Genomic DNA, 18,730 nt, shown 5'->3' on the forward strand with positions numbered 1-18,730 from the left:
GCCACACACTGTTCACTTCTTCATAATGATATTATATCACAACAGAGACTTTACTCGATTTTGTAATCGGTTAGTTCGATTAAAAAAGAAAAAAAACAATTTGAACGATGTTGCAACTTCAATATCCCCAAGGAGATCCCACAGGGTATAAATTGTAGGCTCTGGGAATGTTTAGACTAAGAGTTTAAGACAGAGCGGTTTCCTGCAGCATAAAGGGACACAACATTTCACACAGATAATGAGAGAAACATTTTACAGTATCAGGAAATTATATTACCTGATCCTTGCTGGCATTGGTGTTCCAGGTAAGAGACGATCAACATTGAAGTTGTGTAAGTCTGTGTGTGAACTGCTGTCTGGTATTATGGGTTGACTGATAGCGTTACGTGGTGATTTAATAATCGCTGTTATGCAGAAAACCCGATAAGTAACATATGACTTTATTAACTCAAATATCTTGAATTATCTCTGTCGATTTGTTCAAAATCTTGGTAACACACAGGCATTCCAAATTATCAAGCCTTTAGGTGAATATCTTGTTCTGTTAAATTAAACAAACGGAAGGCAAATTTCTCAGTCAAGATAGTATTTGCAGTATCAGTCAGTGTAAAATCATAATAAATGTGGGTCACTAAACAATGTGCAGCACCTGACCACAGCGACCATGTATTAATGGGAATATATGTCAATGCAGAATTGCAGTGTGTGTGGGTCAGCAACAGGACTGGAATACCTGATCGCAGTGGACATGTGCTTCTGAGAATTTCTCTCACTGTGGCATTGCAAAAAATTTGGCTCACTAACCACATTGGAACACATGACACAACTGGCAATATATCACTGCGAACATCTATTCATGTAGATTTGTACTTTGTGTGGTCACCAACCGGTGAGAACACAAGATTACAGTGGTCATGAATTATTGCGAGTGTCTGTCACTGTATACTTGCACTGACTGTGGGTCACTAACCAGAAGAAAACACCTGACACTGCAGATAATGTATTAGTGGGATCATATGTCAATGCAGATTTGTACCATGTGTGGCTCACAAACCAGAGTGGAACACATGATCGCAGCGAGCATCTGTCATAAGGAGTATCCGTCACTGTAGAATTGTACTGAGCTTGGGTCACTAGTCAGGGAGGAACACATGATCCCAATGGTTATGTTTTCCTGGCAGTATCTTTCACGACAAACTTGCTCTCAGTGTGGGTGTCTCTATCCAGAATGGAAGACCTGACCACAGTGACCAGGTATTACTGGGAGTATCTGTCTGTGCACTGAGTTTGATCTCATCCCAGATTTATACACATGAACCATGGAGTTAAACACCTAAACGAGGGACCATGTATTACTGAGAGTAGCTGCCACAGTAGAATTTTACTCAATGTTCGACACTGACCAATGTGGAACAGCGAATCCCTGTGCGCATTTATTACTGTGGGTATGTTTTACTGAAGAACTGTACTGAGTTTTTGTCACTAAACGGAGAGGAACTGCTGATCACATTGACAATATAGCACATAGAACAGTAAAGCACAGTACAGGCATTCGGCCCACGATGTTGTGCCGACACTTTAACCTACTCGAAGATCAAACTACCTGCATACCCTTCATTCTACTATCATCCATGCACCTATCCAAGAGTCGCTTAAATGTCCCGAATGTATCTGCTTCTACTACCACCGCTGGCAGTGCATTCCACGCATTCCACTCTCTGTGTAAAGAACCTACCTCTGACATCTCCCCGAAACCTACCTCCAATCACCTTAAAATTATGCCCCCTGGTGATAGCCCTTTCCGCCCTGGGAAAATGTCTCTGGCTATCCACTCTATCTATGCCTCTCATCATCTTGTACCCCTCTATCAAGTCACCTCTCATCCTTCTTCGCTCCAATGAGAAAAGCCCTAGCTCCCTCAACCATCCTTCGTATGTCCTCCAGTCCAGGCAGCATACTGGTAAATCTCCTCTGCACCCTTTCTAAAGCTTCCACATCCTTCCTATAATGAGGCGACCAGAACGGAACACAATATTCCAAGTGTGGTCAAACCAGGGCTTTATACAGCTGCAGCATCACCTCGCGGCACTTAAACTCAATCCCCCTGTTAATGAAAGCCAACACACCATACGCCTTCTTAACAAACCTATCAACTTGGGTGGCAACTTTGAGCGATCTATGGACGTGGACACCAAGATCCCTCTGTTCCTCCACACTGCCAAGAATTCTGTCTTTAAGCCTGTAATCTGCATTCAAATTCGACGTTCCAAAATGAATCACTTCACACTTTTCCAGGTTGAACAACATCTGCCACTTCTCAGCCCAGCTCTGCATCCTGTCAATGTCCCGTTGCAACCTACAACAGCCCTGCCCACTATCCACAATTCCAGCAACCTTTGTGTCATCGGCAAACTTGCTAACCCTGCCTTCCTTTTCCTCATCCAAGTCATTTATTAAAATCACAAAGAGCAGAGGTCCCAGAACAGATCCTTGCCGAACACCACTGGTCACCGAGCTCCAGGCTGAATACATTCCATCTACAACCACCCTCTGTCTTCTATGGGCCAGCCAATTCTGTATCCAGACAGCCAAATTTCCCTGGATCCCATGCCTCCTAACTTTCTGAATGAGCCTACCATGGTGAACCTTATCAAACGCCTTGCTAAAAATCCATATACACCACCTCCACTGCTCTTCCTTCAGCAGTGCGTTTTGTCACATCCTCAACGAATTCAATAAGGCTTGTGAGGCATGACCTGCCCCTCACAAAGCCATTCCTACTTGAGGGGAGTATATATTGCAGGGCGTATCTGACAATGTAGAATTGCACTGTGTGTGGGTCACCAACTGGAGTGAAACGCTTGACACCCGTGATCATGTATCATTGGGAATACCTGTCACTGCAGAATATTTGTGTGTGTGGGTTACCAAACGGGGTTGAACACCTGACCATAGTGACCAGTTATTACCAGAAGTATCAGTTACTATCGAATTGTCCTTAGTTTGCATCACTGAGAGGAGTGGATCACCTGCTCCCAGTCATCGTGTATTACTGGGGATATCGTTAGTATAGAATTGAACGGAGTTTGAGTCACTTACAAAAGCTGTACACGTGATCCCAGAGGCTCTGTATATCTGGAAGTATCTTTCACTGCTGAATTCTGCTGAATGGCTGTGTCACGAACTAGGATGGATGACTGACCACAGTGATCAGGTATTAATAGGTGTAGCTGTCACTGTGGAACTGTACTGAGTGTGGATCACTAACTGGAGTGTAACAGCTGATCACATTGAATTATTTTAATATTTTAATTATTTTATTTTTCACTGCCAGTATGTTCTGTGTGTGCAGCACGAAACGAAGCAGCACAGATAATCACTGGGAGAATCTATGAATGAGGAATTGCCTTGTGTGTGCATCAGAAACCGGTGTGGGACACTTGAACCCAGTGGTCAAGCATTACTCGGAGTATCTGTTACTGTAGAATTGCACTGAGAGTGGGTCACGAACTGCAGAGGAACAACTGATCTCTCTGGCCAAGTACGATTGAAAGTGTTGGTCACAGGATAATGTTATTCTGTGTGAGTCACTAACCAGAGAGCAACACATTATCGCAATGTCCATGTATTATTGAGAGTAGCTGTCTCGGTGGAATTGTACTAAGTGTGGGTCACTAACCGGTGAGAAACACCTAATCCCAGTGACCATGTATTACTGGGAGTATTGGTCAGTGTATTATTGTACTGAGTGTGAGTCACCAACCAGTGAGAAACACCTAATCCCAGTGACCATGTATTACTGGGAGTATTGGTCAGTGTATTATTGTACTGAGTGTGAGTCACCAACCAGTGAGAAACACCTAATCCCAAAAAACATGTATTACTGGGAGTATTGGTCAGTGTATTATTGTACTGAGTGTGAGTCACCAACCAGTGAGAAACACCTAATCCCAGTGAACATGTATTACTGGGAGTATTGGTAAGTGTATTATTGTACTGAGTGTGAGTCACCAACCAGTGAGAAACACCTAATCCCAGTGAACATGTATTACTCGGAGTATTGGTCTCTGTAGAACTGTACTGCGTGTGAGTCAAGAACCAGAGTGAAACACCTTAGCACAGTGGCCTGTACTGCTGGGACCATCTGTCACTGAAGAATTGTAATGAGTGTGGGTTACGAAACGAAGCAGAACATCGATCCCAATGTCCATGCATTGTTGTGAGTATCTGTCACTGTATAATTGCACTGACTGTACATCACTAACTGAAGTGGAACACCTGATCCCAGTGGCAATGTATTACTGGAACTATCTGTCACTGTAGAATTGTACTAGTGTGGGTCACTAACCGGAGTCGAACACCTGGACCCAGTGGCATTGTAATACTAGGTGATTCTGTCAATGTCGAATTTCAGTTAGTGTCTGTAACTAAGCAGAGTGAAACACCTGATCCCAGTGACCATGTATTGCTGGAAGTAGCCATTGCTGTGAATTTTACTGCGATGAGGGTCACTAAGTTCAGTAGAATACCTGATCCCATTGACCATGTATTAATGAACATGCCCGCCACTGTAGAATTTTAGTGACTGTTGGTGACTAACCAGATTGAAACACCTGACTCCAGTGGCCATTTATCTTCGCACCATCTCTCACTGCAGAACTGCACTGCGTGTGGGTCACGAACCGGAGAGGAACATCTGATCCCAGTGACCATGTATTACTGGGAGTATTTGTCACGGTAAAAAAAAAATTGAGTGTGTGTCAATTACAATTATTGGTGCTAAAGTCCTGACCTTACTGTCTGGATCAGACACAGAGAATGTTTTACCAGTTACTTTACCGTTTTTTTTCTTTTTTCTTCTCCTTCATATAGTTAATTTACTGGCGATTGGCTTGCTGTCCCGGGGAAAGTGCGGACTCTCCACCTGCACCACTCGCTACCTGGTGGCCATGGCAATGGCGGATCTACTGGTCATTATCTCTGAAGTCATCCTGTGGCGGATCAGTTATTATTATTTCCCGGGATCTTTCCTGGACATCACGCCTGTGTGTAGTGTTATTGCTGTCCTAAGTCGTGCAGCCACAGACTGCTCTGTCTGGTTCACTGTCACTTTCTCATTTGATCGATTTGTGGCTATTTGTTGCCAGAAGCTAAAAACAAAATATTGCACCAAGACAACTGCAGCTCTGGTTCTCGCGACAAGCTGCATTGTTCTCTGTTTAAAAAACGTTCCCTTCTACTTTATATTTGAACCGAGAGAGATAATTGACAACGTGCCGTGGGACTGTTATCGAAATCCAAGCTATTATACTGCACCCGGATGGGTGGGATTTGACTGGTTTGCTGTGGTTTTAACTCCATTGCTCCCATTCACTTTAGTCTTGTTGCTCAACGCTCTGACAATCAGACACGTTTTAGTGGCCAGTCGAGTCCGGAAGGGACTGAAGTGTCAGAGCAGGGGAGAAAATCACACTGATCCAGAGATGGAGAGCAGAAGGAAGTCTATGATTTTACTCTTCAGCATATCTGGCAGCTTCATACTTCTGTGGTTGGTGTATGTTATGGATTTCTTATATTATAACATTACAGGAACAGATCATAGCGATTACACCGATTCTGAATACATATTCGGAGAATTTGGGTTTATGTTGCGGACTTTAAGTTGCTGCATAAACACGTTTATTTATTTGGCGATTCAGTCGAAATTCAGAGAGCAGGTCAAAAATGCAATGAAATATCCAGTTGTATCAATTATTCAATTAATGAACAAGGAAAACAACTGAGAGCAATCCAAAGGCCGGCCCCAGTGTTTCCATTTATGAATGTGACATTAATCTCTATACTTATATTAACTGAATGACATCAGGAGTCACGAAGATCCAGCGGGTAAGGGACATGACGAGATCACCAGACTAGAAGAAGGAAAAGGCCAGGAGGAGTGAAAAGCACAAATGAACTGGCAGCGCTCTGCATTTTGGCTGACAGTTGGAGGACTGAATGTACACTGGCAGGAGGAGTCACACACGCCAGGGAGCAGTGGGCCAAAGGGATGTTTTGAGCTATGGAGGAGCGGACTTAAGGAATGGCGGAGGGAGAATGGAAACAGGTAGAGATTCAGAGCACCACTGCAAAAGCAAAATGCTGCAGATTCTGGAAATCTTCTTGTGAATAGATTGTTTTTTTTTTGGAAACACTATATTGTGGCTGCCTCCTTTCATATTGCCTCCCCACCAACATTTCTGATCACTGTCATCTCTCTCTCTCCCTCCACAACTCAAAGGGTGGGGCTGATAGGGGCTTCCATTCTGGAAAAAAAACACTATTGGGCTCAGTTGGGGAGACGGGGCTGGGGCGAGGGAATTGGTTCGGTCTGGGCACAGGATTCAACATCCCTGACTCCTCAGCTTGGCGTCTGCTTGGATCAATGTAACCAAGACATTTCCTGGTCCGCAGGTTAGCTGATATTGATAACTGTTCTCTCTCCTTAGGTTCTGTCCCTCTCTCCTTCAAATCTGTCATCAACAGCCTGCCTTCCAGAAAACAACTCATGTCGCCTCTGTCCATACAAACGACCTCCCTATCTCCAACCTCCCCTTCCTGTTCAAAGTGCTTTAACAAGCTATAGCCTCTCAAATTCGTTCCTATTTTTCCTGGAACTGCAAGTTTGAATTCTTCTGGTCATGTGTTCACCCCTTTGACTGTACTGAAACGGCTCACATCAAAGTCACAAATGACATCCCATGTGACACTGAAAAATGTAATCCTCCCCCTCCCCCCGCCACGTCCTTGTCGACCTGGCGGCAGCCACGGTTGACCACACCATTCTCCTCCAACGCCTCTCCATTGTGTCCAGTTGGGTGGGACTGCACTCACCTGGTTCCATTCTTAACTCTCCAGTCGGAGCTAGATAATCACCTTCAAAATCCTCTGTTCCTGCTCCTGCACTTTTACCTCTGTTGTTCCCCGAGGATCGATCCTTGACCCCTCATATTTTTTAAATACATACTGCCCCTCAGTGACATCATCCAAGAGCACAGCATGAATTTTCATATGTACACTGACGGCACCCAGCACTACATTGGCAAACCACACTCGACTCCTACACTGTTGCTAAGTTATCCGTCTGATTAAAACAACATCCAGTACTGGATGAGCAAAACAAATCCTCAAAATAAATAATGGAAACACTGTAGACATTGACTTTGTTCCCTGCTTCAAGCCCCTTTCCCTAGACATCGAGCCCATCCTTCTCCATGACAACAGTCTTTCACAGTCATGGCGTCACATTTAACCCTGAGGTGAGCTTCTGAGCTCATATACACTTCAACATTAAGACCACCTAATTACACCTCCATAACATTGCCCGAATTCACCCCACGCTCTGCTCATCTGCTGCTGAAACTCTCATTCATGCTTTTGCTACATCTATACTTAACTATTCCAACACGCTGTTAGCTGATCTCCCACGTGCTACTGTCCAAAAACTTGAGGTCATGCAGAAGTATGCTGCCTGTATCTTTGCTCGCATCAACTCCCTTTCCCTTATCACCCCTGTGTTCGCTGGCCTACATTGACACCCAGTCAAACAAAGTCTTGATTTTAAAATTCTCACCCTTGTTTTCAAATCCGTGCATGGTCTCGCCCTTACTTTTCTCCGAAAACTTCTCCAGCACTGCAACCCTGCCATATATCTACACTTCTCTAATCCTATCCTCTTGTGAAACCCTGATTTTAATCGACCTGCCATTTGTTGCCACACCTTTAGTTGACCAGGCTTTCGGGTCTGCAATTTTCTCCCTACACATCTCCGGCTGTCCACCTTTCCATCATTCCTTAAAAACAAACTATTTTATGAAGCTTTTGTTCAGCTAATCTAACATTTCCTTCTGTGTCGCCGTGCCACATTTCGTTTGATAATGCTCCTGTGAAGCGCCCTGGGATGTTTTATTATGTTAAACGCGCTATGTAAATATAAGATGTGTTACGACTAAGGTGGGAGGACTACACTATTAATTCAGTCTTATTTCTACACCAGTCACAACATTTTTGAAAAATATTCCCAATTACCGAAATTGTCAATCAAATATACTACTTTCCCATAATGGAACACACTAACCAGGTCTCTTTACTGAACAACAACATTTAAAAACATGTATTATAAAGCAAGTCTTAAATAGTATAGAAGTAAAGCAGTATCACATAGATCAATATTTTAAAAATCCAACATTATATTTTTAAAAAGTCCCCTTTCTACTTTAAGTAAATGTTAAAGTCCCTTTTTAACTTAGTCCCTTCACACTCACACACAACACATAGATTCAATAGATTTAATTCAATTAACCGAAAAGGAAAAATATGAAGGATTTTTGGATCAGAGCACTATTACAGACAAAAACACGTGGGCAGATCACTTGCCCACCACTAAAGGCAAACAGCATATGAGAAATGCTGCATCAATCTGGCACACAGTCCAACCTCCGAAGACATGCAGACAGGTCACGAGAATCGTCCATATCAGTTCTTTTCAGACAACGTTGAGAATTATTTTTAGCAAGTTTTCTCCAAATACAGGAAACATGATGAATGGACACAATGTATTTCACAGGGTGTTTTCTTTGGAGGTTCTGGAAAGTGAGTTGGGTTGTGATCTTCTCTCCTTTTTAAAAACCTCAGCAGCACTTGATATTATCTCCTTCGAGAAGGTAAAACACACAAACACACTGACTGACAACAAAAGATTGTCAGGTATTTTTTCTCTGCCCATCCCACGTGCTCTGCTACTACTGGGTTTGTCCAAGCGAATGAGTGCTTGTCATGTTTCTGCCCGTTTCCAGGGTTTCTGCTGCATTTCCAACCCAGACCATGTGACAACCAGCAACACTGTTGCCAATCCGGATCCCTCAGCGTCCCATTGAAGGCTTCCTTTAAAAAAAATGCTTTGACGTTTATTCAGATTAACTATAACTACCTTTAAAATAGTTTTAACAAAACAGAATAATTTTCATCACACCTCCATCTTCGGAGGAATGAAACATTATTTTTATTTGCATTTCGGTGCAACGTTTGGGAAAAATAGAAAACACATTTTAAAACCCATACCCATTCAAACTTTTTTTGCAGTCAATAAAATTCTATTCCATACTCTCTTTTCATTCAATTATTTGAACAAAGTTCGATTCTCGATAAAACATCTCCAATAACATTATTTTCACCTGCAATGTTAATAATCCTTAAGTGATAATGTTACAACAGGAAAATCCATTGGAATAACCTGGCATTCTGATATTTTTTTCCACAAAGGTTAGGAGGTTGTGATCAGTATATACCAATGTCTCTCTGTTGCCGTGGCGGACATTCATTTCAAAATGCTTCAGAGCCAATAATAGAACTAAGGTTCCTTTTTCCACTGCAGAATATCGTTTTGATGCGAATTTAGATTTTAGTAAATGTATCCCACTGGCCTTTCTATTCCCATTTTATCATATTGCAACATGACTGCACAGACCCCTAGGTCACTAGCACCAATTACTACCTTGAAGGTCGGAATACAATTCAAAGCAGACAACACGGCTTCAGTAATCAAAATGGCTTTCAGCCTTTCAAAGGATGCCTGGCACTCCCCTGACCAAACTACGCTGGCTTTCTTTTTTTTCTGCAGTAAATCTATCAGTGGCACAGTTATGGTACTAAAATTTGGGAAAAGCAACGTTCGGTAGAAACCACAACATCCCCCAAAACATCACGATTTCTCGCTTAGTCTTAGGTGTAGGTAACTCCACCAATATCTGTACTTGTGTGGTTCCTTGGCCTATTACATGCTCGAGACAGACCAATCTCGCTTTCACGAATTCACTTTTTTGCAATTTTTATTTTTGAACAGAGTTTCTAGTTGCTGCAGGTGGTCCTTCCAAGTGCCATTATGGACCAGCACATCGTCGAGGTAACCTACACAGTTAGGGAAACTGGCTACCACTTGGATCATTCATCTTTGAAATGCTGTAGGGCATTTTTACAGCCTAAATGGAATCACTTAACATTGGAAAAGACCATCCGGTGTGACAAAAGCCGATATTTCTATAGCTCAGGGTGGCAAAGTAACTTGCCAATATCCCTTTAACTAATCTGCTTTTGTAAGAAACATGACACTGCCCACTCTGTAAATACAGTCTTTCAAGTCAGGAATTGGGTAGGGGTCTGCCTTTGTTACTGAATTAACTTTTCTGTAGCCTATGCAAAATCTGGTTGAGCAGTTCTGTTTAGGCTATGCTTAGACTGGTGAACTCCAGCTGCTGTGACTGATTTCTATTTGGTGGTTCTCCAGCATGTATTGGATTTCTGCTTTTACCTGGGCCTGTTTCTCTGGAATTAAGTGTTAAGGATGTTGTTTTATAGGAACGGATTCTCCGATATCCACATCATGTGTGGCTATGGTTGTACATCGTGGCCTATCCGTACAGACTCTTTTAAATGCTGTGACAAGCCTTGTTGGGTCTTCTTGTTGGGTTTTATCTCAATATGAAATCCCTTTATCCAATCTTGCCTAGCAATTCAGTATTATACAACCGAACAATAGAAGGTCCAATAAAGCAATTTTAGGGCCTCCTTCTGCCTCATCTTGAGAATCCCTTTCATCCTTCAGTATCCCTATTACCGGACATACCTGTACTTGCTTATTCTCCTCCGGGAAATAACAGTGTTTTACCATATCATATGACACAATTAATTCTTTTTCCGGCGGAATGGAGTGCAAATCAAATAGTTTATTTGATCAATTATCTTGACCATTTTATTTAACTCTGGAACAGATTGCCCCACTGTGATCAGAGAAGGTTTATTAACTATTTCCTTTGGTTATCCAAATCCCCAAAGAACGTTTCTGTTATTCGGCTATCTGACAGCGGTACCAATTTTACCTCTGACACTGGAAGTTGTTTTGCAATTGCTTGGGTTACTCCACATGAAGGAAACATTCCTGCAAATGTTTCCTCTAACTCTTGTGACTTTTTGACTGCACTTGTTTACTTTTATCCGTGATAACTGGCAAAGCAGTTACTTTTGCTCCTGCCAAATAATTTCCCAGGAATAGGCCAACTCTGTTTACTGGCAACTATGGACCACTACTGCAGTTACCGTTCCAGACATTAGGACACCATCTAGCTGCTCCCGATACAAAGGTACAGGTATATATTTCCGCCAATACCCTTCACTAAAACTTTAACGTTTAGAGTGCTCTCTAGTGGAAATGTTATGCATTTCCTCAGCAAAATCTTTTGGATAGCTCCTGTATCCCGAAGTATAATTATGGGTTGACGTTCCTCACTTGCATTTACTTTCGACAAGAATTCCCAATAACTCTCAGGTATCTCATTCACAAACCCCTACATTCACAGTGTTTTTTGTACTTGGCCTTACAGCTGCTGTCAGAGCGACAGTCTGATCTGTCATACTCCCAGACAGTGCATCTTTCACTGCATTGAATTGTGCACCCCAATAAGTCCCATGGGTTTTGATGAATCATCCAGCATTCTGCACAAACATGTTCCAACGTGTGATAATGGTAACGTTTATTCTTGTGGACCTGAATTCCAATGGAGGGAGTGAATTTTTAAATTCCTCCAGGAGAATTCGTTCCCTCAGAGTCTCACATGTGGCTCCATCATTAAGGCCCGTAATCCAACAATCAATATTAATTTGTTTCACACTCTCAAATTCTTTATGAGTCTGCCCAGCAAATCTCTGTAAGTTACAAAACGTATGACGGCAATCTTTCGAGACTAACTCGCAGGCAGCGAATATAGCCTTTTTTACCATCCCATAATCTGCAGAGCCTCTTCCGAAAGCTTGGCATAATCGTTATTAGATCTGTCCATCAACCTGTTTTGCATAACCAATGGCCATCTTTCCTTTGGCCGCTTCATCATTTGGCTATCGTTTCAAAAACAGTGGCAAATGCCTGTCCGTCCATTTTCTCAAATATTGGGAGGACGTGTACAAATGTAAACAGCTCTCCACTGGGTTCTGAGCTGGAGACAAATCTTTCCCCACCAGAATTTTCACTGAAGTCAAGACAACTACTTTCATTAATTCCAGCTTTATAATCTGGCATTCCCTTTCTCTTTCTCTTTCTCTTTCCTTTACCTGAAGTTCACGTTTTCCATTGTCAATTCTTGTTCACGCTGAAGATTTTTTTTCAATTCTTTTTCCTGCTCAATTGTTTTCATTTGTAACTGAACTTGAGCTAACTGAGCTGCATTACCCCGGTTTGCTTTGTTCTCCTTTCTCTGAGTCAAAATGTCGTGCTATTACTACAATTTCGTCTGTTTCCTTAGCCCCTGGTTGTAACTCTAATGCCAACAGATCAGTCAAATCCATTCGCTGAATCTTGCAAACGTATCTGCAATCACTGAGGGATAGATTTCCGTCCCCCGAAAAGTCATAGCAACTGTTAAAGACATTCCACAGGTGTAAACTTTACTCTACTGCACAAGAAACCTGGTTCTGTTCTCCCTGTTCCATTTATTGTTACCCCACGTACAATTGTATGTCATCGGCCATGGGTTTATCACATAACAGCCCACAATTAAATATGTTACGACTGAGGTGGGAGTAGTGCATTGTCATTTCAGTCCCAATTCTCCACAGGACACAACACACTTTTTAAAGTTTTCCCACTTACTGAAACAGTCAATAAGATAGACTATGTTCCCCAGAAGAGAACACACTAACACGATTTCTTCATTGAACAGCGAAATTAGCTATATTATCAAAAGGTCTGAACTAATAATGAAATAAAGCAACATTAGAAATAAATTTTTGAAAAAATCCAACTCAAATATTAAAAGTCCCTTTACTTCCATAACCAATTGTTAAAATCCTTCCTTTTAATCTTATAACCTTCACAATCACAAAGATACACACATGCACACACCGTTTAGCTGCAAATAAAATATATATATAAGGGATTTTTGGATCAGAACAATATTACATACAACAAAACACGGGGGAGATCAGTTGTCCACCGCTGAAGAAAAATAGGTGATGAGACACGCTGCATCAAACTGGTACACAGTCCAACCTCTGAGTACACACAGACAGGTCACTAGAATCTTAAAGAAACACTTCTTTTAAGGGGATGTTGACAATTATTTTAGCAGGCTTTCTTCAAATACAGGAAACAAGATGAATCGACACAGTGGACTTCACAGGGTCTTTTCTTGGGATTTTCCATAAAGCGAGCGGGATTGTGTTCTTCTGTTCTTTTTCTGAAAGTTCACCAGCACGTGACTTTATCTCCTTCGCGAAGGTGAAACATAAACACCCTGAATGACAAGCAAAATGTTTGCCAGTTCTTTTCCTCTGTCCATCCCAGGTGCTCTGCCACGACTGGGCTTGTCCAATTAAAACAGCACTTGTCACTTTTCTGCCCTTGTTACCAGGGTTTCCTCTCCATCCCGAACAGAAATCATGCGATAACCAGCAACACTGCTGCCAATCTGGCTCCCTCAGTGTCCTCCAATGGCTTCTTAAAAAAAGTGCCTGCTCCAACATTGAATCAGTTTAACCATACATTCCATTGAAAATATACTTCTTTAAAAAGAAAACAGAATCACTTTCATGACAGTTGTTTTGTTGTTTCCTAATGTGATGGTGGGGGCAGGACTTTCATTATCCAGGTTGACGTTTCCCTGATGAACTGGAATGCTGGCAAAGAGGCCTGAAGGCAACGCCCAAAGACTTTACCAAGACAGTGAGGAGCAGAAGACATGTCCATTATGGTCAGGTTGCAGCTCATCAAGAGGTAGGAATTGCTTCCTGTGCTTCTCATCAGTTAAAAACTTTTACAAACGTGTCAGAACTTTTGAAGCGTTGAAATATTTCTACAACCTTCCGAAGGCAGATAAGAAATAGTCTAAAAACCTTTTTTAAAAAAGCAGCAGTGCATTTTAAAGATTGTGTTCAGATAAACTAAGTGAAATTAGCAGTTAAAAAAAACAATACAGACGAATGAATTCACTGTCTCGGGAAAAGCACGTATATACTTGCTGCCAAAAAAGGAAAATGGCAGCGCAAAAGGCAGATGGGAGGAAAAAGTGTGAAAATGTTACTGATAAAAGTCTAATTACATTTTTCAATGAGGTGGACATGAAGCATCTCTGGCTTATCGATAGTGATAACTGTAGGGCACCCAGAATGTTTAGCATGTTGTCAGCAGGCGGTAGCAGAGGCTGTGACTTTTAACTGCAGTCTCCCACAGACCACAGAGTGATGTCACAAACCAGTGAGGGTTTTGACACAATCTGCCAGACTTTGCACAGTTCTTTGAAAAGTGTCACTTTGAAGATTCTTCACAGGTCACTGAAAAATAAAAAGCTGGTTACGGGTGGGGTGTTCGGGGTCATATTGTGTCAAATAGTTATATAATTCAGTTGACAATGGAGACAGACCACACGAAGTGCTTGTAAAATTATCTGTACCCACAGTGCTGAGTTGTGAAATTGCTTTCAGCGCCTGTCTCGTAACTACCTGCTGCTGGGCATGCCTTTGTGTAAAATTTGGTTTGGAAGTCACAGATGACCCAAAAACGGGGATTGAAAGCACAGGCGTATTTCTGAAGTAGTTTCTTAAGAGGCAGCAGTTTGAATATGATGATATATAAGTACACAGAAAAGACATACAGACAGAACAGGTTAAACGGGTTACCAATCCCAGATCATACGATGGGAGAAAACGGTGATAACAGTCTTGCTGACAGATGAGGCAGGCGAGGTGTTAAAGGTCTCTTAGGTCCTCAGTCTTCTTGAGCTGGCCAAACTGTTAGGCTGCAACTGAAAACTCAGCTGAAGTTCAGCTTCGGGAAATTCCCCTTTTGTCCGAAGAAGACTGAACATTTCCCTCCCGACCACTTGTTTATATTCGTCATTTCTCGGGTATGGTCAGTGTCTCTGGTCAATCATTTTTTAAAATTCCAATTGCTCAATCACCAAGGGATAGGTAACCAAAGTAAGTTCACCTCTGCCCATCACTCCACCGTGAACTCACCTTTCACCTTATCTTGTGCTTGGTACAGAGTGTAAATATCTGCCAGACTTTTGAATAAAGAGAGTTTGAGGCTCCATCTGAACAGCTTTAGTTAATGTCTTGTTCAGATCCTGTGTTGGAATTATGCCCTTGGCAGAGATAACACTCTTACATGTTCCTGTGGCTGTCAGTCCTGCAGACTGCTGTAGAATCTTTCTTCATGAGATAGATAGATAGATAGATAGATAGATAGATAGATAGATAGATAGATAGATAGATAGATAGAAAGAGAGATAGATGGATGGATAGATAGATAGATAGATAGATAGATAGATAGATAGATAGATAGATAGATAGATAGATAGATAGATAGATAGATAGAGAGAGAGACAGACAGACAGAAAGACGGATAGAGAGAGGGAGCGCTATTTCTAAAATAAAATTCGTTAATTTTCATAAGGTTTTATGGGGTTATTAGACAGCCATTTCTTGCATTTCACACAGGCACAGTCACGGGAACAGGGAAGACGCAGGGAGCAACAGAGTGCCTTTTAATGCTTCATTTCGTGAGAATGACGCTCTGGCATGTATGAGGGGGAACGTGATACTGATGTTACGTTGAATTAATGTCTGTGTTGCGTTATGTATTGATAATTTTTATCATTGAATGATTTTTGTGCTTTTTGAGTCTGTTATTGCTGTAGTTCAGCATTAACCTTTTGTTATTCTAAACTATTCTAATTCATTTCAATAACATGAACTATGAACTATCTCAATTTTACAACAGTTCACAAAGCAGAAACTAGGTAATTAATACAAATTGTAATCGTCTTGCACTCAGCAGTGCAGGTTTTCAACGTTCAGCAGGTAACTACCTCAAAAGCCAAGCAATCTGCTACAATAATAAAATGTCGCTTGTTTCAATTTCTATCCATCCTGTTCTGTTTTATGATTTATTGGAGGAGGGAAAGAGATTTTGCCATAATCAATGACCAAGTGCATCAGCCTCCAGCTGCACTCCATCTACCTTGAACAGTGTTGAAGGAGCTTTAATCTGTCTATAACCCCTTTTATTTCTTAAATATGTATCTAACCCATTGCTGTCTTTTTTTTCTTGTCGAGGGACCCTTTATCTTCCAGGCTCCCTTTCTAGACGTTTTAAAGTAGCTTTATGAAAGAACAGATAAATAAAACAAAAACTCAAATTAAAAAAGCCATTCTCAGCCCCTGCGATGTCCACCAGTCGTGGAAGGCCTCCAGTGTGCCGGCGGATGCCGCATACTCCTTCTCCATGGACTCCTGTGCGCGACTGCACCCTCAGAAGAGGGGCAGGCAATCAGGTCGGTCGAACTCCCCACCCCCCCCCCCCCCCGACGGACCGCAGCCTGGACCTGTGAATTGCCACCTTGGACAGACCCAGGAGCAGACCGACGAGGAGATCCTCCTCCCGGCCCACGCCCCTCCACACCGGGTGCCCAAAGATCAGGAGTGTGTGGCTGAAGTGTAGCCAAAACGTGAGGAGCAGCCTCTTCAAATACTCAAAGAGGGACTGCAACCTCGCACACTCCATATCTACGTGGAACACGGACTCGTCCAGCCTGCAGAAATTGCAAGCAGCCTCGGAGTCCACGAACCTACTTAAACGTCTAGTGCATAGGACTGCCCTATGCAGCATCCTCCACCGGAGCCATGTCCCTGATGGAAAGTGGGAGGACTCCCACGTAGATAGTCCTCCATCGGGGTTTCTCGCCAGATGGCAACATGGACCACCAAGGCGTGTCTGGCCGGCTGACAAAGGCGAGGACGTGGAGCGTGCATAGGAGCAGCCCGTACAGGAAACCCCTTCGCACTGATTGGGATGGCACCGAGATCTCGTATTGTGCAGGACCGACTCCCAAGGAGGGTTTCGGGGCCTGGGTCCGATGAACATCCCAAACTGAGCCGGTCTCAGCTCGGCCAGGAGCGCTCTGCATTCCCGAGCCCCCTCACCACCCGCTGTGAGGGGCGTCCCGGGGCTTCGGCTACTCCTCCACCCGCCGCTCCATCCCCCGAGTTGGCCGCCCGGATAGCCAAGGGACTTTCCTCCGCCAGCAGGGGAGTGCTCTGACTGGAGCCGACCATGTTCCAGACTCGGAATAGATCCCGGTATAAGTCACGCAACTCCCTCAGAGAGGTACGGCTTATAGTCTCCACCGGGTGCTGCTTGTTTTCTTGAAGGCAGTGACACTGGCAGAAAAAATACGTCACCAGCGCACACCATCTGGGAGGACGCTTGATGTACAGGTATCTCTACAAGGTCCGAAGGTAGAGAGTCGCAGCTTGGGTGCGGACACACACCAGAACCTGGCCGCCCTCCTCAACTGGGAGCTTCAGGACCATGGCAGAGACCCAGCATTTCCCCTTGCGCCAGAAAAATCGACTGGTTTCTACTGGATCTTGGTGGCGAATGCAAGGGGCGGGGCCAAATATACCAAACGGTGCCACAGCATCGAGGCCACCAGTTGGTTTATGACCAGTGCTCGGCCCCTGTCGGAAAGCACTCGGTGCAGTCCTGTCCATTGCCCCAGCTGAGTGGTGACCTTCGCCTCCAGCTCCTGCCAGTTTGCCACACAGGCTTCCTCAGCGGGACTAAGGTGGACTCCCAGATAGAGGACGTGCGTGGTGCTCCACGCAAAAAATGCTAACTCCTCTGGTAGGGAGTCTATATGCCACTGACCTAACAGGAGTCTGGAACATTTCTCCCAAGTGATCCTCGCAGAGGACGCGGTAGAAAAGGTTTGCTGGCGATCGTCTGCAAGTCAACGGGATCTGCGACCGCGAGGAGCACGTCATCAGAGGAAGCTGAGATGAGGATGCTCATGGCCGGCCCGTGCAGAGCCAATCCCTGAAGCGTCCTGTGAAGTAGGCCCAGAAATGGCTCCAAGCAAATGGTATACAATTGGCTGGAAATTGAGTATCCCTGATGCAATCCTATCCCAAACCGAGGGACGCTATCAAGGAGCTATTAACTTTCACCAGACACTCTGTGGCGGCGTAAGAAAGTCGGACTGGGCCACAAAATGCAGCCCGAGTCCAAACGCGTGCAGAGTACATTCGTGATCCTCCCAGCTGAATAATAGAAGGAGAGAAAGGCGACGGACAGACCAGTCCTCTGCAAAAGATGGATCAGGTTCTGGACCAGGAGGCGCTGTCCTGTATGGACCAGCCTGGGGCCGTGTACAACTGGTCAGGCTGGATCATGTGGGCCAGCACGGAGCCAGGGCAGGTAGACACAGCCCGGGAAAAGATGATATAATCTGTGCCGAGGAGGGAGACTAGACGCCAGTTTTTAAGCAGGTGGAGATCACCCCTCTTCGGAGGCAGGACGATGACCGCCCAGTGCCACGAGAGGGGCATCTCCGCGGTCACCAGGCTTTTCCCCAGGACCCGCGTATAATCATCCCCCAGGACGTCCCAGACCCCCTGAGGAACTCCACGATCAGCCCGCACAGTCCCGGGAATTTGTTCCTCGACAGCTGGTAGAAGGCACCGGTCAGCTCTGCCAACATGAGCAGAGCCTCCAATCCTTCGATGTCCTCCAGGCTGACCTACGGCAGGTCGTCCCACAAAACTCTGTGCGCGTCCTCGCTGGACAGATCCGGAGTGGACAATGCACAGTAATAGGTATGGGCTAGGAAGCCCATTCCCTCCGGACACCTCATGGAAGGTCTGT

At 43.9% G+C, this 18,730-nt stretch overlaps 1 protein-coding gene across 1 annotated transcript; it reads left to right on the plus strand.

The window, feature by feature from the left end:
- Positions 1-238: 238 nt before the first annotated feature.
- Positions 239-5,783, plus strand: LOC137381124 (probable G-protein coupled receptor 139). Its single transcript, XM_068053513.1, has 2 exons — positions 239-305; positions 4,873-5,783. Exons 1-2 carry the CDS (start codon positions 239-241, stop codon positions 5,781-5,783), a joined length of 978 nt encoding a protein of 325 aa, XP_067909614.1.
- The last annotated feature ends 12,947 nt before the right edge of the window (positions 5,784-18,730 follow it).

The sequence above is a fragment of the Heterodontus francisci genome, chromosome 21 (assembly GCF_036365525.1).
Source record: "Heterodontus francisci isolate sHetFra1 chromosome 21, sHetFra1.hap1, whole genome shotgun sequence".
NCBI lineage: Eukaryota > Metazoa > Chordata > Chondrichthyes > Heterodontiformes > Heterodontidae > Heterodontus > Heterodontus francisci.